Here is a 24,410-nt window from a genome sequence, read left to right as displayed (position 1 = left end):
TTTGCTTCTTGAGTTCTTTGTAAATTTTGGAGATCAGCCTTCTGTCAGATGTGGGGTTAGTGAATATCTTTTCCCATTCTGTGAGCTGCCCTTTTGTCTTGTTGACTGTGTCCTTTACCTTACAGAAGCTTCTCTGTTTCAGGAGGTCCCATGTATTAATTGTGACCTCACTGTCTGTGCTATTGGTGTTACGTTCAGGTACCAGTTTGTTCAAGGGTACCACCCACTTTCTCTTCTAAAAGGTTCAGTGTGGCTGGATTTATGTTGAGGTCTTTGATCCATTTGAACTTAAGTTTTGTGCATGGCGATAGACATGGATCTATCTGCATTCTTCCACATGCCAGCATCCAGTTATGCCAGCATCATTTGTTGAAGATGCTTTCTTTTTTCTATTGTATATTTTTAGCTTCTTTGTCAAAGATCAGATGTTCATATATGTATGGGTTCATATATGTCTATTTTTGTGCCAATACCAAGCTGTTTTCAGGACTACAGCTCTATAATAGAGCTTGAAGTCAGGGATGGTGATGCCTCCAGATGTTGCTTTGTTGAGTAAGGTTGTTTTGGCTATCCTGGGTCTTTTGTTTTTCCATACAAAATTGATTATTGTTCTTTCGAGGTCTGTGAAGAATTGTGCCAGTATTTTAATGGGGATTGCATTGAATCTGTAGATTGCTTTTGGCAGGATTGCCATTTTTTTTGTTTGTTTTTTACGAGACAGGGTTTCTCTGTGTTGTTTCGGAGGCTATCGGTCCAGCCCGGCCTCGAACTCACAGAGATCCGCCTGCCTCTGCCTCCCGAGTGCTGGGATTAAAGGCGTGCGCCACCACCGCCCGGCAGGATTGCCATTTTTTACTACATTGATCCTACCTATCCAAGAGCATGGGAGATCTTTCCATTTTCTGATGTCTTCTTTAATTTCTTTCTTTAAAGACTCAAAGTTCAGCCGGGTGTTGGTGGCGCACGCCTTTAATCCCAGCACTTGGGAGGCAGAGGCAGGTGGATCTCTGTGAGTTCGAGGCCAGCCTGGTCTACAAGAGCTAGTTCCAGGACAGCCTCCAAAGCCACAGAGAAACCCTGTCTCGAAAAACCAAAAAAAAAAAAAAAAAAAAGACTCAAAGTTCTTGGAATACATGTCTTTCACTTGTTTAGTTAGAGTTACCCCAAGGTATTTTATGTTGTTTGTGGCAATTGTAAAGGGTGATATTCAGAGAATATTCTTAAACTTACATTGAGAAGCATGGCTAGTCTTCACAGACTTAATAGAATTTCTGTACCAAGGTAGTTAATTATTTTGCACAAAGAGTAAAATTTTGCTATTCTTTTTCTTCAATTATAAAACTATTAAGAAGCTTCTGGAAAACTTGCTGATATTGAACCAGCAGTCCACTTGCCTTGTATAAAATAAATCAATAAAACTAGTCTTTAATTTGTTCAAATATCTATTTTAAAATTTTTTCCAATACCAGTTGCATACCTTCATCCTTGCTTTTCCCATACCTGTGACTTAAAGTCACACAGCTTTTAATTATTTCATATTTTACAGAATTGTATTCCCTATTGGCTATAGTTTTTTTATCTAGCAACTTCTTTTGTTCTTGTGTATTCCTGAACATTCTGTGTCTTAAAGATCTTTTTTTATATTACATTTGGAACAAAATCCCCAGTGAAAATAACAAGAAATCCAGTAGGGAGAAGGCTTAGCAAAAGCTCATTACCATATACGGCAGAAGTCTCTCCCCTTGCTCCTGTCAAGGCTGTGTTCCCAGGATCCAGCTGCTAACAGACTTAGAGTCTCTCCCTCCATGGAGGAGCAGCTGAATTGACAATAAATTCTAGCCATTCACTGCCTTTTAAGGTTGTCAGATGTGTCTGTCCGGCCATGATTTTTTCTCCGTACCTCTTTTTTCAGTCTTTGTCCCTGTGTCCCTCCCAATTCCTTCTTTCTTTCCTCTTTTACTTTTATTTAATCCTGAACTTATGAAGATAAGCTGCAAATCTCATCTTAGCATGGAACTGGGTTATATTTTGTAATATAAACTGAAAATAGTTTTGGTTTTAGAAACTATGTAATCTGCTTTACAAAAAAAGGATTCATTTATATGTGTTTGTCTGTCTGTCTGAGAGTGTGAACACGTGTGTATGCACCTGTGCTCGAATGGAGGCTCAAAGACAATATCAGATCATTTGGAGTCAGAGTTACAGGTACCTGTGGAATGCTTGGCTTGTTATGTGGGTGCTGAGATCTGAACTCTGGTCCTCATCATTGTGCAGAAAGTGCTGTTAATAGCTGAGCCATTTTTCTGGACCCTGCAAGTCTCGCCCCCCACTCCTTTAAGTATATATGTTAGTTCAACTTTCTAGGTAGAACAGAAATACTTTTGCGTATATTATTTGAAGAAATTTGCAGATACTGTACTTTGTGGAAGTGATGGGAAAGCTAGTCCCAAATAGGCAAAGCTACCTTAGATTTTGAGCTTTACATTAGGAAATATTGTGAATTCCCCTTCATGCAGATAACTAAAGCAGTCCTGACTAAACATTTTGTTGTGATTTGAAATGAAAATAAAACTCGAGTTTTTCTTAGACAAGGGTATTAGTAGCTTTAGAGAGTAGAGTTTCCATCTTAGCCATCTTACTCCCTAGGTTAATCCGTTTTGCTGAACCATGCTCTGTGCTCTAACAACATGAAGATGATAAGAAGCAGCATCTCTCACTCAGATGTCCTGTCTAATGTGGTCCATGAGAATTACTCTGTGCATAGTTCTCCTACTCCACATCTGAGAACTCATCATTCTCCTTTTAGTTAATCTGGGGTCTTTGGGGTTTTTCTTCCTTTTTTAATGATGCGACTGAATCATATTATGCCTTTTCTCATACAGGGCAGCCACTGATCACAATGTGGATAATACAACAGAAATACTCAGGGAATGGCTGAAAAATGTCCAGAGGCAATATCACTACGTGGAGTGGAGGCCTATGGATGAACCAGAGTGAGTAACAGGGAAAGCTGTGTAAACCTGTCCTCCTCCAACACTGGTTTTCCAGCCATCTGGGCTTCTGATCTTGGGGGCATGCGGACTTTGATGGCCACCCTTTCTGCATCTGAGTTGCAAAATTGGCCTTTTCTTCTATTAACAGACCTTCATCACCCCCTCTGCCTCTTTATTCCTGGGCTGCTAGCCAAGTTAAGGTTTTCAACAGCTTATAAATTACAATGATGGTGTGTATTTTAACCATTGTTTTATTTATTGCTTTTTTTAGTGTGAACTGTTTTATTTTTAAGAAATCATGGTGGACGTTTGTATAGCTTCCATACATACCTTACTTTTTAAAGTTATGTCTTGAAGACTATTGCATAACAGTCATCCAGGCACTTACTCACTTTGAACTGCATGCATCTGTTATATATATCGTGATTATTTACTCAATGTTCAATGATGAACATATAGGCTATTTTAGTATTAACATAGCAATTTCTTAGTCACTTTCATATCTTAGTCTACTTACAGACTTTTTATATTAGTCTATATTCTCCTGAGAAAGAACACTAATAGGAAAAACATTATTATACATACAGTGAATATTATGTATGTGGTGGTTCTTTAGACTAGTTTACAGTTTGGAGACTAAATAATCCAACAATGTTTGTCTGTCTGCATGCTCGCCAGCCAGAGAAACCAGGAGCTTCTCAATCCGTGAAGCTGGAAGCTTTAGGACAAGAAAAATGAACTCACAGCCCCAGCTGAAGGTCTGGGAACAGCTGGAGAGTTATTGGTTTGCATCTCCATTGAAAGAGCCAAAGGTTGAATTCCATGGTGATAAAGTACAGCACTTGCTTAGCGACAACAGAGCCTCCATGTTCTGTCTGGCTTCCCCATTCTACCTTTGTTCCCCATGAGCCTCTGTCTATTACAAGGCTGCCCACATTAAGGGTGTGTCTTCCCTATCAGTGTGGCTCCAAATGCCAATCATTCCTGGAAGTGCACACACAGACACACCTCCAAGTGTACTTTACTAATCCCCTGGGGGTCTCCCAATCCGTCAAGTTGGTCATTAGGATCAATTACTACAGTGTCATACTGCCAGAGAAATCTTCCTAAGATACAAGTGAAATGATTTCATTTCTTTATTACAAAGATTCAAATGGATCTCAAGTACATACAGGGCAAAGTTCAAATACCTGAGACATGCATCCAAGATTTTCATATTTCCTGTTCTTCTGCAAAGAAAATAATGAATGCTTTATCCAGAATTTCAGTTTACTTCAACTCCTGACTCCTACTGAGGCAGGTCCTGGAAGTGTTTTTTCTCTCTTTATAACCAGCTCTGATTCTAAGTCACAGACTCTACAGAAAGTGGAGATTTTTTTCAAGTGTGTAGATCTTATCTTTACTTAGATTGTCTATATATATATATACAGACATAATATACAGACATATATATATATATTATATATGATACTTTATCTTCATGTACCAGAAGAGGGTCTCAGAACCCACTCACTAGAGATGGTTGTGAGACACCAGTGTGGTTGTTGGGAATTGAAATCAGGACCTCTAGAAGAACAACTAATGCTCTTTGTTGTTGTTGTTTGTTTTTTGCTTTTTTTTAAACAGGGTTTCTCTGTATTGTTTTGGAGCCTTTCCTGGACTCACTCTGTAGACTAGGCTGTCCTCAAACTCACAGAGATCTTCCTGCCACTGCCTCCCAGTGCTCTTAACCCCTAAGTCATTTCTCTAGCCCCTGATTGCTTATTTTCTATGCTAGTTTTTGACATAATACATTGAGCTATCCTTAATTAACCACAATTTATTCAAGCTTTTAAAAATTAACTGTGAGTTTTTGTCAGGGGATACAATATGCAAACACTTTATATTTTCCCTCCTTGCTATATTTTTAGCAGCCACCAAATCTAAACTTGTTGGATGAACAAATGAGTGAATAGAATTAAAAAAGTATCTAAAATATAAAATTATATATGTCCCCAAGTCCACTATGATTCCAACTTTAGGATTTATGCAAGTTGAATGAATAAGTAGTCTGGGTTTCTGCACAAGAAAAGCCATTTATTGAATGCCAAATATGTATAGTAATAATAACAAATGTCATTGCAGAACAAATGAATTCTTATAGACTCTATTTTTTACATATACAAACAGACATTGAATACATATGTGTATATATAAATCTATAATCCAAGTCTATGGTCTATATATTAATCAAATTTATCAATTAAGTTTGGAAACTATAAAAGATTTTAAACAGTTCTTTGGTATTTCTTGTGATAGAATTTAGCCTAACTTTAAAAAAATTACACAGGTACGCTTTGGTTCCCAGACATGTTCTCTGTAGCCAGATTTTTACTTCATAGAGTATATGCCAAGGACAGTATGAAAAAATATTTCATAAGGCATTATTTTTGGCAATATATTCAGAAAAACAGGAATTTCACTAATTTCCACAGGAACAGTAACTGAGGAAGACATTCCAGAGAATTCCTGGGCTGTAAGTAGTTTATTAATTATATAGCATTCTTTGTGTAGCAACAGTCTTAGTGTTTGTGACTTTTCAATCATTAAGGCAAACACACTACCCACACACTTCCAAGAACTTGAAATGCTGGCCAGCTGGAGTGATACCATGCATATCCATCTCAGCTGAGAGCTTTCAGATGGCATTCACTGGATCTTTGCGTTTGTGGTCAGTTAAGAGTCTTGACCTAGCCTTCTTATGAATGTCAACAGACGTCCCTAGAACATTATGTGCTTGCTCCCTCACCTCACATAAGACAGGTCAATTAAACCTCACTGAACCATTTACTGAGATTTCAAGGAGTAAGCTAAACCTTTGATTTTCTTAAGAAACTCATACCTTTACCCTGTATTTCCACATTTATTTGATAAGGCATATTAAGTATCTAACAATACAAGCTTTGGGTAGTGACTGCCTGAAATGAATTCTGGTGGTACCACTTACGGTAACATTAAACACTCTACACCAGTATCATCTCTTTGAAATTGAGAAAATAGCAAGATTACTGCATAAGGCACTTAAATCCCACTAAAGAAAAGTCAGGCACAGAGGTGATCATATACTTTATAATTAGAAGGCTGAGGCAGGCGGTTAGCTAAATGTAGGAATTCAAGTTCAACCTCGGCAATAGTGAGACTTAACCTCAAAGAAGGAAGAGAAGAACAAAGAGAAGGAGAAGACCCACTGATGTCTTTCATATAAAGACAATTGATTGCTTGATTTCTCATTGTTCCAGTTTGCTTATCTATGATACAGATGATGATAATACCAGTCCCTTGTTTCTGATTCCAAGAATGATGGAGGAATGAGTCAGTACATGCAAACACTGAGGCCAGGCTATGTCCATGCAGGCACTCAATGACTGTAAGTTCCTCTTTTAGGTCTTACCCTGATGAAATTGGACCAAAGCACTGGCCAAGCTCCCGGTTTGCCCATGTCATGAAACTGCGACAGGCAGCCCTTCGAACTGCGAGGGAAAAATGGTCAGACTACATCCTGGTAAAAACAGATGCTTCATTCCTTAACAACTGTTCCCCAAAATGTACCATAACCAAGAAGTGGTACCCATGAAGCAGTCAAAACATGCTTTTGTTTAGACATAACCTTCCCCAGGAAAGGTTCAATGGAAATTTTTGGTGATTAAACATTGCAATACCTGGACTTTATCTCAGACTCTTTTTGAGATGCATTTTCAGTGACTTGTATGGATGGCAAGACTTCTGAACTATGTGTTTCATGTCACAGGAGTAAGAAACTCTGAATCATTTTAGTAGTTGAAGTCTTAATGACTTTTGTAAGAATTTTAAAAACATATAAAATGAGATTGCAATGAACACAACTGAAACTCTGCCCCCCTTTTCCATGAGGTGATTTGGGAAATGGGATCTCCTGTTTGTCTTCCTGGATACAACCTGGTACTCAGAATTTTTCTCCTGGGGGTTCCAGCATAATCCTGAGAGCTTACATAATGGCTCAAACAAAAGCTGGGCTTGGTGACTAGGAGTCCATGCACCCTCATCCTTGATGAACCCTCTCAGTTGGAAAGGATGTCTGCTGCTTTTGGAGAAAGGAGTCACCATCTCATTTCCAGACAGGGGCTTTTTCTCCATGAGTTTGTTGAGCACACGTTTTCCACTGTGACACTAGAAATGATGCCAATATTATCATAGTACACTAGTGGGTATCCGCCTTTACTAGACTCCGATTACCATAGGAAATGAATGTTTCTATCTGTGCCACTCCCTGGTCCCTTATCTACTTAAAAAATCAGCTTGATAATGTTTTAGAAACATTGTCCACACATGCAACTTCATAGAAAATTTAAAGTTGTACCATTATATGTAATGTTATGTGAAACCACTAAAATGTTACTAAAAATATACAAATGCCGCCAGGCGTTGGTGGCGCAGGCCTTTAATCCCAGCACTCGGGAGGCAGAGTCAGGCAGATCTCTGTGAGTTCGAGGCCGGGCTGGACCGATAGCCTCCGAAACAATACAGAGAAACCCTGTCTCGTAAAAACCAAAAAAAAAAAAAAAATACAAATGCCAAACTATAAAATTTTCATAAGCAAATTGACAAAGTGTTTCTAATTGTAAAATTTGATTACATAAAATATAAAATATAATTTTGATTACATAAAATATAAAATCTATTGCTTTGGCTTTATTAAACCAAGCATTGTAATCTGATTCTGTCTCTATAAATGAATCAATGTTGATATGAATTTTCTACTGAGAAACATACTTGGTCATGTGGGTTGAGAAAGTGTAATTTAAACAAAATTTCTGTTTGTGACATTGTAGCAGCATGGTCTGTTATGAACCATTTTGACACTACTGTTGAAAACCTAAATAGGTCTACCCCTGGGTACTGAGAGTAGGCAACAGGTATATATTCACATGAGTCTGTAAGAGCTTAGCAACCATTAACATCTTGAACTTAAATCACTTACCAATATATAAACTGTGTCCTGTTGATTGTACATGTGGGTACCATGTGGCAATACCAGCTCACAGCTTAGAGCTGAACACCAGAAGTTAGACTACATGCATTTGACTGAATGGAAGCTGCCATGCTGCAATGGTTCTCACTAAGGAGGGTGGGGATAAGAACTGACCCCAGATCTCATGTGCTGAGTTATTGAACCCTGAGTATTGACTTTGTCTTTCTCTTCTCCTAGTTCATAGATGTCGACAATTTCCTGACTAATCCACAGACCCTGACCCTAATGATTGCAGAGAACAGAACCATTGTGGCCCCCATGCTGGAGTCCCGGGGCCTGTACTCTAACTTCTGGTGTGGAATCACACCTCAGGCAAGTCTTTTGGTTAGGTAACTGAGGAGTGTTGAAAAAGCATGATCGGGTCAATGGTAGCACCCCTTCTCATGTCCTCTTTAGAGACGTATGTGCCAGTGTCACTGCAGAAAGGAGGTAAACCTACAGCAAATGCCCCAACCCAGTGGGCATTATAAACAATATATTCTACAGAGCTTAGTGCTAGAAGTTTCAATTAACCAATAAGTATAATAGATTTTGTTTTCCCTTTTATCCAGGTCAGGGATTAATTGATTTGTTTTTTACAATTAAAATATCAATACAAAAGTCCATCAGAAAAAAAACTTAGAAGTACAAAAAAAGTATTTTAAAAAAGCATAATAGCCAAAAATATTCATCCCACCACTATACCAACACTATAGACACTTGCATTTCTTTAATGACTATACCATGACCAAAGGATATCCATAATTTACTTAAACTTCTTATTTCAACATCCAAGTTGTTTCCAAGCATTTTAACAATTACAATTACTACCATCAATGATGCAACATTTTTGCATCTATATAAGATTTCCTTAAGATAATTTCTTGGATCTTGTCCTCTCTTACTGTCCTATTGCTATGAGGAAAGACCATGACCAAGGCAACTTGAAGGAAAGCATTTGATTGGGGGTTTGCTCATGGTTTCAAAGGGTTAATCCTTGATCATCATGGCAGGGAGCATGGCAGCAGGCAGGCATGTAGCTGAAAGCTCATGATATTGGGGGAGGATGGCAGGCATGGCTTGGGCTTTTAAAACATCAAAGCCTACCCTAGTGACACATCTTCTACAATGAGACCACACCTCCTAATCCTTCTCAAACAGTTCCACTAACTGGGGAACTGAGATTATAGATGCCATTCTCATTCAAATGACAACAAACATGGAATCACTGAGTCAAAGTGTATTCTGATGATCTTTGATATAGATCAATAAATTTATTTTCATAGAGTTCTGACGATTGAAACTGACATAGAAGCTTGCTTTTCAAAAGTTGAAGTTAAAAATGTAAATTTCTAATTCTGTTTTTGTAGTCAATCTTAAATTTTAGATATTTATTACAGTAAATACTGATAAGCATTTTATTTGAATTCTTAGTGAATTAGACAGATAAATTAAACTCACCAATGTAATGTAGCTATATAAGACAAAAATGCAATGAAGAGGGAAGTGTGTTCTCATGGCCAGAGAACTAAGTTTTGTCTCTCTTTTTATGTTTGATTTGGCTTTAAATGAGGAATGAGGCCAACAGTGTGATGAGTACTTAAATCTGGCTTTTGCAGAGGGAACCCTAATTGGTAGCATGTTCTAATTTTTATGGTGTAAATACTCCTTTCATACAAGGAATTGCAATGTAGACACCTGATAATATAGCTATTAAAAATACATAACAAAGCAGGCATGGTGACCCTGTACTCAGGAGGCCAAAGGCAAGAGGATGAAGAATTCCAGGAAATGGGGCTGGAGAAATGACACTGTCCATGTAAAAGTCCATGCCTAGTCTCATGTGTGCCTATAACCCAAGTGCTACTGGGTGTTGAGCCAGTAAGAGCACTGTAGAATGCTGGTTACCATACCAACTCCAGGATCATTAAGATAACCTGTCTTGTTTATTTGTTTCTAGTCAGGGTTTCACTGTGTAGCCCTGGCTGTCCTGGAACTCACTTTGTAGAGATAACCTGTCTTAAAAGAATAAGGAGGATAATGATTGAGCAGGATACTTAAGATCTTCCTGCCTTCTATATGTGTTCATGGGTGTAAGTATTTCCCCCAAAACAGGTGTATATACCACATACACACACACAATCATGCACATACACAGACACATGTTGTGTAACAAGACTTTTCCTGGGGAGCTGCTATGCATACATCTCTTCACTCCAGATAGGAAACCCATGACAGACCAACAAACACATACCACTGAAGTCCAACTTGGTAAATTCTAAGTTTTATTGAGATTTCTCATAGGAATATAAGGGGCAGAAATGACTCAAAACAGTACATCACCAAAGCCCACTCCAGCACAGGTGGTGGTGCCCAAAAGTTGGAAACCTGGAGCACACCGTACAGCCTGCAGGCAGCTCAACAGGTTGGAGAGTGTCCCATCCCAGAGACGCAGTTGGTCTAAACCTCTTGCAGGCAGCTTGGGGAGTTTCTGTTTATCCCAAGCAACTGGAAGTTTGGTCTCAGGGTCTTCTTTACAGTTTGACTTGTAGAAAGGGTTTCTGCCCTGCCCGGTTCCCCAGCCTTTTCATTCCAAGTAAACACATAGAGACCTATATTAATTATAAACTGTTTGGCCGATGGCTCAGGCTTTTTACTGGCTAACCCTCTCTTAATTATTAACCCATAACTATTAATCTATGTTTTTCTACATGCCTTATCTTACTGGAGAATGCCTGGAGTACTATCTTTCTTGTACCTACATGGTGTCTCTCTGGAGGCTCCTCTCTGCCTTCCTGTCCCCAAAATTCTCCTTGTCTGGTAGCGCCGTCTATACTTTCTGTTTGGCTACTGGCAATCAGTGTTTTACTCATCAACCAATAAGAAAAACATATATACAGAAGGACATCCCCCACCATTGGCTAATCTGAGAATTCCCTGCAGGATAGAATGTTTCAATCAACACACACACACACACACACACACACACACACACACACACACACACACGGGTGGAGGAAGAGAGAGACGGGGGAGAGAGGGCCAATTGAGCATGATTGTGAACGGTATAATCCCAGAATTTGGAAAGAAGGATAATTCACAGGCATCCTCAACTACATAAGGAAGTCAGAGCCTCGGCTACCTCAAATCTTGTCTGAAATAATCAGAACAGAAACAGAAAACAAGAATTCAAGGTTAATGTAAACTGCATTATAACACCTTGTCTCAAAAAAAAACAAGAAATTCTCACGTGAATGGTAAGGGTTGACATGACTTTTGCTTTTACATGTTTTAATCTGCCAAGATCTCAAATGGCTTGCAAATTGCTGAAAATGTAATAACCAGTGGCCCCAACATAGCACTAAACCAGGAATTCCTCTTTTGTTGCATTAGAGTCCTTGTTTCTAAGAGATTTTGAATGATTCTTACCATCTACTTGTTTTTGAAGGAGACAAGTTGATGTGTAGAAAGTTTATTCAGTACTTTGCAGGAAAGCATTGTATTAAGTTAGCACAAACTTTTCATTAACAATCTGCACTGTTGCACGTGCAGGGCCACCTGAGGCTTGTTTTGAGTGAGTTCTGCTTTGCCACCAGCAACAGCAGTGAGAGGAGGTTATCCCAGCAACAGCAGCTTCCAAGTTTCTGTTAGTTCCTTATTAAAAGTGAGTAGGAAGAATGTGATCATCTATTTTTCAGAGTAAAACTCAATTCTGTGCAGTCTTGGCCAATTATAGTCATCTTCATCTGTTTCTGGCTTTCTTCCATCCTAGTACATTTTCAACTTGGACAGGAAGGAAAACGGCTAATGACTTCATAAGGTCCAAGGCAGCCCTACTTTCCAGAACCTTTAAACACATCCCAGTCGAAGTCATATTGCCATTGCCTGGCTAATGAGCATCACCTAATATCAATAAACTTCAGTTCTTTTGAAAGAATGATACAACTATTGTGTCCACCTCTCTTTGGGAAGCTTGTCAATTCTTTTTTTCCTCTGTTTCCTTTCCTACCATCTCTCTGAGGATACTCAATGGTTTATCGTCCTCCTAAAATTTCCAAGTTTCTCATCCTAACAGTATTAGCTTGAATCTGTAGGGAACCTTTTGAAAAACCAATGTCCCCATTATCCCTTAAAGATCTCCAATAGTCTGAAGCATTAGGGGAAGCCAGTGCTCTAAGGTCAAATAGGTAGCAAGCAAGTGGTTATGATGACTGTAAGACTCACATCTCCCAAGTCTCAGCTTATGGTCCTTTGGCCTTTATCATATGGGGTGGTTGGATTAGTAGCCCAGCTAACTCTTCTTCACACTGAAAGGAGTATCACAGTAGTAGAAGGAGATGCAGTACCTGTTGCATGGTGCTGACCTCACAACCAGAAATGCACCATATAGGAGTAGGAGTGCCTACAGAATACTTAGAAACTTGGGTATCCAGTGAGCATTGTGTGCCTCTAGTGGTAGTCTTGTGAAGCTTTCCAGTCATCCCCCGGAAATTCCGGTTTCTATCACACGTTCTGTAAATGCTTTTCAAATCTTCTACATACTTCAGAGAGACATATTGTCCTTTGTGACTAGTATCACTGGAGTAGATGTCCTCTACAAGATTCTACACCCCACATGGAATAGTCCTGTACTATCTCATTTATTAACTGTCCATCATTAGCTGAATTACAGCAGGCATTCCATGGGAATGTGTTGGATGAAATTAAATTTGGATGGAAAACAAATTGACACGCACCAAAGTAATTGAAAACCACAAAGTGGGAGGACAGATTGTCCCATGCTCTCATACAGGAGAAAGTGTTAAAATGGGGGTTGGGAGTTCCCCCCAAAATGTGAAGCAGTTAACTTCTTCACTGAAATACCAAGTCAGCAATTGCACTGAAAAAAGTCCTGGAGATGTATGTGGAAATCATATGCATCAAAAACATTAGCCAAGTGTAGCATAGTCATTTCAATGCTAGCCAATAATGGTTGGTGCTTTCTTAATGTTAGACATTATTCTAAGTACTTCATAGTTCCACCTTGCTTAATTGTATAGGGAAAATACCTTTGAGGTAGATAATATTAGCTGTCCCTGTTTCAGAGCTGGAGGGAAGGCACAGCAAGGTTGAGACACCTATAAACAAGAGGGAACTGAGACAAGGCATTGAATCAGACATGTGTTCATACTTGTCTTCACTACCCCCTTTTGTATTAATATTAATCCTTCACATTTAGTCATAAGCCTACGTGCACTACACTTTGTGAAATTATTAAATCAACGGAAATTGGATAAAAATGGTTCCTGATGTCAAAATCCCTCTGTGTTTTAAATGCAGATTCATTTCTGGGGCACATTTAGAAATGCTTGGTCAGGACAAGGAGAGAGGAGACGGTCTGGAACTTTCTGTTGACCTGTGATAGCAGATGACGGGATGGCAATGCTTCCAATGAGAGAACATAGTCTGTTATTTGCTCTCTTCCAGGGCTTCTATAAGCGGACACCAGACTACCTTCAGATTAGAGAGTGGAAGAGGATGGGCTGCTTTCCCGTCCCCATGGTCCACTCCACCTTCCTGATTGACCTCAGGAAAGAGGCCTCCAACAATCTGGCTTTCTATCCCCCTCACCAGGACTACACCTGGACCTTTGATGACATCATTGTTTTTGCCTTCTCTAGCAGGCAAGCAGGTACTGTTTGTGCTTGGCTGTAGGCTGCCATGGAAACATGACATGTCCCTGTGTCCTGTGCATATTTAAAAACACCTCAGTCTCAGTTTCAAGCCTGTGAGAGCGATAAACTGTTCTAACCATGCCAGAATCCTCTGTGTTGCTGTTCTTGAGGGCCAAAGATGAAGAGAAGGGGCTGGTTCCACACAGACTCCAGTCCCTTCTGAGGAGGATCTGAGTTGATGGGGGGACAGTGATAATGACAGCCTTGAAAAACTCACTGACTCTCTAGAGCTAATGGTTTTGCTATTGCTAATTTCAAGAATCCTATTATTAATTTAGAACCTAGAACAATACTGGTAAATTCTCCAGGATTCACACATCGAACCGTTTCTTCTCAAATAATCTGTACTGCTGTAGTGACTCTGTCCCACAGTTCTTAGCAGCCCAGATTTTTTCTTCATTATCTTTTCATAATTCAGGAGGCATTGCCCTTAATGTAGGATTCAAGCTCCCTCAGCACCAAGGATGCTCTATGGATGAAGGCAGAAACTGGACTATAGGACTCTGCTCCTATCAGAGTGCAATCCAGAAGTTGAACACAGTACTTCCATGCATGTCTCCTTAGTCAGAACTTAACAAGGGGTCACTTCCTCACTTGGAGGGAGGCTCAGAATGTCATCTTCTTTCTGTGTGGTCATAAACCCCACTCTCTCACTCTTGGGAACAGATATTGGAGGTAGTCATCGGTCCCAGCCTCCATCCCAGACTTAAGCACCTGGTGAGTCACTATGGCCACTGGATTTTGTGGGCTTCTTGACAAAACCAAACCACTAGGAAGGAAAGGTGTTTTGTTTTTCTTCTCTCTTTTTTCCCCTCTGCTTCCTCCTCCCATTTTCTTGGGAAGACTAATTCATAAAACTAGTTCAGGAAGATTCCTGCCTTTCCTAAGGTACTTTCTTAAGTACCTCAGGCCTTCCTGACAGCAGCGAGGGCCTGTTAGCCTAACAAAATGAGTTTAGAAACCAAGAAGATGGTGAAATAAACTCATGATGGCTACCTAAGTTGTGGAGAAAATGATTTTTGCAAAGATCCCTGGCATCTGGGGAGATTGCTGAAAAATGAGAATGTTAGCACAGATCCACAAGACACACAAGACCCAGATGACCCACTCACTGGTGTACGTTTGAGAAGAAAGAGGACATTTTGTAGAAATGGTAAGGTCGATTTTCCTGTTTGGTAGGATAATTTATAGTGCTTGGCAGACATTTAGGGAGCCTTGTGTTAAGAAAGGGCACTCCTCATTAGGTCTGAAAGTTTGCACGAAGGTTCTTGTGTCCATGTTAATGGGAGCTGCTTCTCGATGTGTGATTTGCTCTGATTTCTCCATAGCCAGAAGCAGAGGCAGGGCCTTCCTGTTCCAGCAAGTTCTGTCAAGCCTTCGCTTCAGAGTTTGAAACAAGGAGAAGTGAGCTGCTATGATTATGGTGATGGTCAGTGCACAACAGACCTCTTTTATACCCATTGCACAAGACACAGTTGAGACCCAGGGGTTAAATAATGATATGTCTATTTTAAACTAACATGCAAGTGTTAGGCCTGAAAAATGGATGCAGAGTATCCTGGAATTTTCATCTTTGCCATTTGTATGGCCTGTTTGCCAGTCAGGCTTCCCAGATATATTCCTGGGTTATTAAAAGCAGATATGGATGCCCAAACCCATTGGCAAGTTGTCTGAGGGGAACTAGAGGTGGAAAAGGAAAGAGGTCCTACAATTTTGTCTGGCATTGTGTTAGAGTTTGTAATTGTTGGGGAGTTCAGATCCTTAGCTGTGGAAACATAACTAAGTTTTGATACCTATGAGCACTGAGGGCTAACACAAACAGGGCAGGAGAGAATTACTGAAGGCTACTGCCTGGCAGCTGTGCGTTCTGAGGTCGTACTTCAATAATGTTTTCAAATTTCATTGATTTTTCAGAAGAAGGACAAATGAACCTGGGAGCTACCTTAGCCCGTGGCACGTCTCAAGGCTCTCCCTTTCTTCATCAGGTCCAAAGAAAAATACTTCTCCCTCCCTTGAGAGAGACTTTGTAAAAAATGACTGGTATTCTTTTGTTTCCACTGTTCTAAAATTCTCTGGATGTGCATTATCCATCAGAACATAATTTTTTAAATGGACCAAAAGAAGCAAATTGTCTCTCTGTACTAAGCAGGACCATGGGAGTCATAGACAAGTCTCTGTGGCAATAGTGAGGCCAGGGGTAAGAATGTGGCTTCCATGCGGCTAGGGATTGGACTTCTGAATCGTGACTACAGGAGCCCTTCTCTGTGCTAGCCGAGCATCTTCCAAGTAATCCACTGTAGCCAAACACATGGAAGTGCATTCTGGTGTAGGGATGCCAGTCCCAGGGGCTAATGGCCTGACACTAAACTGTAAGCTCCAGGTGGAGAGAGAGAGAGAGAGAGAGAGAGAGAGAGAGAGAGAGAGAGAGAGAGAGAGAGAGAGAGAGAGAGAGAGAGAGAGAGAGAGAAGTTGGAACCAATCCTTGGGGACAAAGATTTGGTACTAAAGACTTACTGTGGAGCCCTGGGCCAATCACAGCCTGAGTCCGATTTCTCATCACAGGGAAAGAGATTATTCATCAGTCTTTGTTATTTAGGTCTATGTGGCTCAAGAAAGCGTTTGGTGTCTTCCTAAAGATAACAAAGCACTTTCCTCACAACACTTGCCTCTCCTTCTCAAAGATTCACCAGAAATTGTTACTACAAGATAATCTCAGAGTCTTTAATTGTCAACGTATCTCATTTTTTAATCATATTATCCATGAACATAGTTGAAAGAGCCCAGTGACCTATGCTTTATTAAAATGAGTACTCCCAACATGCCACTCTTGGAAATGGGTACATAAGTATATTATGTATATCTTTGTTTTTAAGTAGCACGCACCCTTCTTCTTTTCTTTGTCTTAGCTTCCCCCCTTCCAAATCAACCCTCCATTACAGACAAGGATAAGTGAGCTCACTCCCCTTTGGCCTTCTATTGGAAACACATTCTCCTTATCACCGTGTCCTCTCTATGTCATTAATATTTTGAGTGTTGGGGGTGAGTAAGTGGCTTGGTAGTCAGGAACATGTGCTGCTCTACAGAGGACTTGGATTTGGTCCCCAATATCCACACGGTTGACTCACAGCTGCATGTGCCTCCCTTTCCAGGGAATCTGTGACAGCTTCTGGCCTCTTTGGATACCACACACACATGTGGTACACAAGCAAGCATAGAGGCACTCACACATACACTCAAATAAAAACAAATCTTTTAAAAATGCTGCAGGTTTTTATTATAATCACATGATCATAAAATACCAGATCACTATAAAATTTTCTTTTATCAAACTTAGTAATTCTCTCTCTCTCTCTCTCTCTGTGTGTGTGTGTGTGTGTGTGTGTGTGTATGAAAAAGACAGAGATCACTAGTAAAACTGAAAGCCAATTATTTATTTTCTCAAACTTCTAGAGTAGTCATAATTATCAACCGTCCCCTTTTGCATGTTAGAAGATTCTGTCACAGCCATCGACTTGGAGCTAAGTGTGCTTTTGCCCTGCATCACCTTTCTTGTGTCTTGAGTCTTTCTTGTGCATGGTGATCTTTCTCCTTCTCCTTATGCACCTCCTCTCTTCTTCTTTCCTCGTCATCTAGCAACTTGCTGAGAAAGTGTGATGGGAGGTAAATATTTCATAGACTTGCATTTCATGTCTGAAAGTGCCTTTCTTATACCTGCTCACTTGCTGGACAGTTTGGCTAGGTATCATATCACCTTTGTATGGAAGCCTTGGGACATTAAATGGTTAAAGGGGGTTTGTCTAACTAGAATAGAGAGGCAATCTAAACTTGAGTCTTTTTTTTTCTACTTTCTTAGTTCATTACAACTTTGTAAAAAGTCACATTCTGGTTTGTAGTTCCAGAAACATTCATGTGAGCAAATAGCACAGCTAATGAGTTCAACTGAAGAAGGCAACAGAGGTGACAGCACCTGGTGAGACCAACCAGAATCAGGAAAGGTGGAGGACAAAAGCCCTTTTCTTTCCTTGTTCTTCTCTGCTAATCCAATAAGACAACTTCACCTGGCTTGGTGGGTGATGCAGCTGACTGCTGGAAATTTCATCTGCCCCAAATAAAGATGTCACAATGTGGATAATTTCCTCAGGAAAACACCAATGATTATAGCAATTAACAAGTCAGAGGCTTGGGTGCATAGTTCGAAGTTTGGCAGGTGTGTCCTTGTAACTAAGTAAACTGGTTCCATTGCTGGAACTAAGACCATTTTGAGTCCTCATTCCTAACTGGATTCACAGAGAGAGGTTCTTTTCAGTTCTCCAAGTTCACTGGTGGGGGCTGTGAATACTAGAGCTGAATATAAGAGAACTGTGGCATTGCTGGCACTGCCACACTGCAGGTTCTTAACAAGGTTTGATAGCAAGGATTATTTTTGTCCCTTTATGGACTTATTTTTGAGAATTTTGTTCATTGGTCACTCCAAATCCATGCCAGCCACCGGGGAAAAATAAAACCAAGAAGACTCATGCGAAATTATAAATGTCCTTCGTATCTTTTAAATGTTTTGTTTTTGTGTGCTTGGATTTAGCTCTAATAATCTGTCAGCCTTATAGGATCTCCCTGTGTGCTTTCATGTCAAATATGGATCTCATTCCTCATCTTCTTATTATTTCCTTTAGATGGATTAGACTGTTCCGTTCTGCTCTCTGGAATGGGAAACACTTCTTCCTGTCTGATTCCATGCCTTTAACTATTCATTTCAGGTCACAACTGAGCTTTTATTTAAGAAAGAAAAATCAATTTCCTCTGGACTGAAGGATGGCCCATGGGTTTTGAAGAGCCCCCAATTCTGTTTCAATTTTTTAATAAAAGAATATTTTAAGGTTCTATAGTCAGTTCCCCAAATAAGCCATTTGTTCAGTTTCAGTGTTGAACTCAGTGTCAGCCAGAGCCCAGTCTCCATCTCTTACTACGAAGTGTGGTTTTGATTGATTGACTTTGTTCTCTCAAATCTTCAGGCATCCAGATGTACCTCTGCAACAAAGAGCACTATGGCTACCTGCCCATCCCTCTGAAGCCCCATCAGACGCTGCAGGAAGACATCGAGAACCTCATCCATGTGCAGATAGAAGCAATGAGTGAGTGACTGGGGATCCAGGGCTGTAAAATCTCTAGCTAGAGGCAAGTGAGATGTCAAACCATACAGGATATTCACTAGGCAGTAGAAACCAGCTACTGGGAGAGTTATTGGGAAATAATGATTGAAGCATGGGAACATGTAATCTTCCAGAATAGATGTGGGATCCATACCTGTGATAAGTCACTCCACAAAGGTACTAGGAAGTCCAAACATTTTACAGCCAACCCTCGGTTTTCAGAGGATCACAGTTTAATTGGGGAGACAGGACTAATATTAAAAACACACCAATAGTACAGTGTGCTGTGAACGGAGCCAATGCAAAGGCAACAGGAACTTAGAATAGATTTACTGTGGCCTCTGTGGTCACGCTCAGCCCCGATGCTTCTTCAGGCAATCTTGGGGAGAAGTGGGTAGGTTAAACAAGAGGACGGACACTACAGGACGAGGGAAGAAACTGAGAAGATAAGCAATTTCCATCCTGGAAGAGAGTGGGCTAAAATATTAGGAGTAAAGCTTAAGAAGTTGAAGTGGCTTGACTAATACGGTCCTTAATTAGATAGTCCAGAAAAAGTAGAGAATTCATCCTAAAGAAAACCAATGAAGGCTTTGGAGGGAGTAAAAGGTCAGGCTAGAAACAATCACTCAACACATGCATAGTGCATGATTTCCCATAATAATGAAATACAGCAATGAACAAAACAAGCAAAACCTTGCCATCAAGAGCTTATATTCTATCAGAGACATAGGTAATATATCAAGGAAGCAGTTACACGAATCTTTGGGGGAAGAATTCTAAGCAGAAAGAACAATACACATAAAGACCACTAGAGAGGAGAAATCTTGGGAGTGTTCCAGGGCCAGAGGGCAACATGGTGGGTAATGAAGAGCCGGGTAGAGGGAGATGAAGTCGTGGATGGATACAGAACACACTTGGCCAAGGCAAGGAATTCAGATTTTATCCTAAGAGCAATGTGAACCCATAGGGTGGTGTGATGTGATTTATGTATTTAGAAAGACCACTTAAGCACTTAAGTACTAGAGTGTAAGGGATTAATACATTTATCCTGCTGAGAGATGTTAGTGGTTGAGATCTGAGCTGCAGCAAGGAGGTAATGAGAAACAGACAGGTTTAAGGTCCATGTTAATGGCAGAGCCCATTGTACTTATAGAGGCTTGGAGGCAGTCCATAAAGCAAAGGGGGAATTAAGAACGACTCCAATAGTTTGGTCCATATAACTTACTGAGTCAAAAGGCTTCACTTCATCATGTATTCCTGAAGTATTTATTGCATGTCTGAATAGAGAGGCCAGGAGATAAGTAGATATATGAATCTGTGAGTTCAGGGAAGAGATTCCATTGAGAGAGACATTTGAGAATCATTAACACCACAAGGATATTTGAAGCCAAGGAACAGTGTGACCTCATGTAGTAAAACAAAGGACAGATCCCCAGAGCAGACCAACGGCCAGAAAGCTGGGAATTAATAAGGAGGTATGTTTTGCGAAAGAGCCAAATGTTGTTGGGACGCCAAGTGAAACGGGGATGAAGAAGTGACCATTGGGAATGTCACACTACAGCACTGTACCAGATGCTCGTGCCTGTAATCCTAATACTTAGGAGGAAAGGCAGCAGCCTCAAGAGTTTCGGGCTAGCCTGAGCTACATAGCAGGTTCCAAACTATCCTGGGCTACAGAGCGAGACCCTGTCAAGAGAAAAGAGGAGGAGCAGAAAGAGAGCTGCCATCAGTTTTCTAAGAAGCACTTTGATGCAGTGGCAGGGGCACTGGCTGCTTGGAATTGGTGAGCAGCAGACAATGGAGAGATAAGAAGAAGGGATCGTGACAGGATGTGGGATAGAGAAACGGATGGTGCTGCTGCAGGGACTGCAGACAGCTGTCCCTGCCCTGTCCTGGAGCCTAGGGTGCTGAAACGGTCTAGTTCCCGACCCTCTCTCTAACAAAGCACTCCGTTTTTTCTGTCTTCCAGTTGACCGTCCTCCAATGGAACCCTCTCAGTTTGTGTCCGTTGTCCCTAAGTATCCAGACAAGATGGGATTTGATGAGGTAGGAAAGTCTCTCCCTCCCTCTCTCCCTCTCTCCCTCTCTCTCTCTCTCTCCTCTCTCTCTCTCTCTCTCTCTCTCTCTCTCTCTCTCTCTCTCTCTCTCTCTCTCTCTCTCTCTCTCTCTGGTGTGTGTGTGTGAGAGAGAGAGAGAGAGAATATTCACATAAGTGCAGACCTGTGTGTTCATGTTGAAATAAAAGAACAAGCACCTGTCTGAGCAAGTAGGCAAGCTTGACTACTGGAAAAGCCTTGAGGACTTGGGCTTGTTATCATTCTATCTTCTGCTCTTCACGAAGGAGGATCATAGTAAAAAGAGTCAAAAAAGAATTATTTAGCAATGAATGTGAATTTGCCATGCACTTTTATTGAGGTTCAAGGGTAAGGTAAAGAGGGTTTATGTTCTAAGTTCTGGAGACATTAACTATTCTTCCATAGGTGAGTAGATGGAAACTATTCTAGAACATTCTATGTTTTGTTTTCTTTCTGCCTTTCTTCCACGGAAAAAGGTTGGGGGACAGAGTTGGAAGGACAAACGAAGAAAGAAACATGTTCTAAAATCCTGTCTTTCGGCAGGCAGGAACTTTTGGCAGTTCCCTAGGGCCATATCTACTGTGCAGTTGTAAGTGCGTAAATAACAAAGCAGAGGTGGGCCTTTAGCTCAGTGGTAGAGCACTTTCTTAGGATAAGTGAAGTCCTGGGCCCAGTTCCTAGCACCACAAATGAAAGGGGGAGGGGAAGGGAGAGAAAGAAAAAGAAAGGGGGTGGGGAAATGGGGAGAGAGGAGAGTGCTGAGGGAAAGGAAGGAGGAAGGAGGGGAGAGAGGGAGGGAGGGAGGCAGAAGAGAAGGAAAGAAGGGAGGGAAGGAGGAAGGGAGAGAGGGAGGAAGGGAGGGCAGGGAGGGAGGCAGGGAGGGAGGGAGGGAGGGAGGGAGGGAGGGCAGGCAGAACATAGAGTTGCTTTTCTTGGTAGTGTGTAAAACAGATGGTCAGCAGGGCCGGAATTGTGAGTCTGTGTCTCTGAGCCCTTCCTGGCCCCTTATGTGCCAGCTGGTCAGTACTGAGGAGTTCTGTGGTCTGGAGCTATGACCTGCCAGAAGTCCACAAACTGAGACAGAATTCTGCCAGAAGTTCTGGATTTAAGCCAAGCATTGTGCTTTGAACTCAGTACACTTTAATGGGAGGAAAACACCTTATCATATTAACATCTGTGGCCCTAAAACAAGTCCATCCCAAGGAGCAGCTAAAGGGACTAGGAACTGGGATGTGTCCTACAAAACTGACTTAAGTCAGAAGTCCAAGAGTAGGAATGGGTGCTTGGTGAATATCAAATAGTGATCATGCTATTTCCACAGAAAGCAGAAAAAGGAGAGATGAATTTAAATGTAGCTAAGTATAAATAGACTCTATTCAGTCTATTTCTATTTACTAAAATTAGTAAATAGTTTTCAAAACTGACCAGTGCTACAAGGGTGGGCTGACCGGAGCCACAGGGGTGGGTGTGCCCTACCTGGGGTGAGCCCTCCCCAGGGTGGGCCTTCCCCTCCCTCTTCCTCCTTCCCTCCCTTCCCCTCCCTTCCCCTCCCTCCTCCTCCTTCCCCCTCCCTCCCTCCCTCTTGCTCTTACTGAGTGTAGCTCTTATTCCGTGGGGCAATGAACTCTCCTCATTCCCTAGGAGAGAGGCTCAAGTGTCTTTCCTTATCTCCCTTTTTCCTCCTGGAGTCATATTTCTGTGAGGGCCAAATCGCAGCAAATGAAACAGAACCAGGACCATCTGGCTCCGCCATGGGCAGGACTTGGTGTTAGGCCAGCCCTAGAAAGTGAGGTGGGCAGGGACTGGGCTTTCCACAGCCCGGGGATAATCATCTCTCTGTCTGCAGCAGACATGGGCTGTGGAAAAGGGGTGTCAGAGGCCTTTTCCGTCCTCCCTTGCTGTGACCTGGTTGCTGGTGTCTGGCTGCATTTGGCACTCAGTTCTTTGCTGTTTACTGAGTATGAGCGAGCCGTCTGTGTTTTTCCTTCGTGGCTACTGACTTTATTGCCCTTGCCCTGGCAGGGCTGGGAAGGGACTATTATTTACTGAGAGCTTCCTCGACTGGAGGCCTCTGGTTTGCAGGGAACTTTTTTTGGATGCTTCTTTGTTTATTTTGTTTTGTTTTTCTTTGCCTCCTCGGGTGACCCCAGGTGGCTCCCTGGTTGTGCAGGGGATATGCCATTTCCTTCCTATGTCTGTAAAACCTGGGAATGAAACATAGCCCTTGACAGGATTCTAGAGAGGGAGAAAACGAAGCATGAAGGAACACAGCGCTTTAAACTATCAAGTCCCCAGTATACGGCACACATAAATAATGACTTTTTATTTTATTAATAATTATCCAGTTGGGTAAACCAAGGAGTCAAATCCTGCTGCAGGCACCTGCCGAGCCCCATCACACGGAGATGTTGTAAAAGGGCTCTGTTGCTCCCGTGAACCTATCTGTGAACAGAGATAAGACTGTTTTGCAAGGGAAAATTGAAAGCTTAGTATAACTTTCTGATCCTGCTAAAACATATATTTTAAATTATATTCAGGATTATCACTGAGCTAAAGCTCCTGATACAATATAACCTGAGTCCCAACCTGATTATAGGATGAAACCAACTTTATCATAAGACAGATATATACAAGTTTTCTTATGTACGGGTCTTGAGGGGTGACTTTGTTCAAACACCTCCTTTTCTAGATAGCAGAGCTAATGACCCAGAGGCATTAAAGGTCTTCCCCAGAGTCACCCAGAGGGTTAGTCCTCTGCCATGTCTCTTGCTTAATCAGGAGGAAATGAGTGTCCTCTGCCCTGTTCCTACAGGTTGCTCCTTCATTATGACATAAATTCCTGCTGGCAGCTAACATCTCCCAGTTTCAAACTGTTTAATATTCAAATTCAGTTTGTTACCACCTGTAGCAAGAGGTCCTTATTCAAATGGTAACTTATAGATGGATAAGATAATTCTGTGAATGAAGTACCTGCTGCCAAGCTGGAAGATGTGTGTTTGATCCTGGGACCCATATGGAAAGAGAGAACTAACTCCTGTAGATTGTCCTGTGACCTCCACACACGCACCATAGCACCTGCAGGCACACATTTATACTATGCACACTATGCACACTATACACACTACGCACACTAGCTAATCAAATAACTATAAAGTGCTAACTTACCTGCAACTGTGTTCACCAGGCTTTAGTTGCCTTGTGATGTCTATGTATTAGCGCTGCCGTCAATCAGGCATTGACAGTCAGAGTGAGGGGTGCGGGGGCACCCAGTCCTCTCTCAGAAACATGGCATGCACATCCTTCCTTATTCACAAGCCTGCAGATGGCCTCTGTAGAGCACACTACAAAAAACTCATACCCAAGCTACATTTTGCAGTACACTCCTCTGTCAAGGGTAGCCCCCAAGGGAATGGCCTTGTTTTCTTCTATTTCTTTTTTTTCCTCTTAGCTCTAGA

At 41.3% G+C, this 24,410-nt stretch overlaps 1 protein-coding gene across 1 annotated transcript in view; it reads left to right on the top strand.

Moving 5' to 3' along the window:
* Colgalt2 (collagen beta(1-O)galactosyltransferase 2) overlaps positions 1-24,410 on the top strand; it is a 107,485-nt gene that overhangs the window by 63,597 nt on the left and 19,478 nt on the right. Inside the window, exons 2-7 of the mRNA XM_040737600.1 lie at positions 2,883-2,993; positions 6,417-6,534; positions 8,218-8,352; positions 13,486-13,690; positions 18,743-18,862; positions 20,850-20,926. Coding sequence (XP_040593534.1) covers positions 2,883-2,993; positions 6,417-6,534; positions 8,218-8,352; positions 13,486-13,690; positions 18,743-18,862; positions 20,850-20,926 — 766 coding nt within the window. The remainder of the gene's footprint in view (positions 1-2,882; positions 2,994-6,416; positions 6,535-8,217; positions 8,353-13,485; positions 13,691-18,742; positions 18,863-20,849; positions 20,927-24,410) is intronic.

This window comes from Mesocricetus auratus, unplaced genomic scaffold (assembly GCF_017639785.1).
Source record: "Mesocricetus auratus isolate SY011 unplaced genomic scaffold, BCM_Maur_2.0 Super-Scaffold_100676, whole genome shotgun sequence".
NCBI classification, from domain to species: Eukaryota; Metazoa; Chordata; class Mammalia; order Rodentia; family Cricetidae; genus Mesocricetus; species Mesocricetus auratus.
Note: the sequence above shows the minus strand (reverse complement) of the source record. Positions and strands in the feature narration are given on the sequence as shown.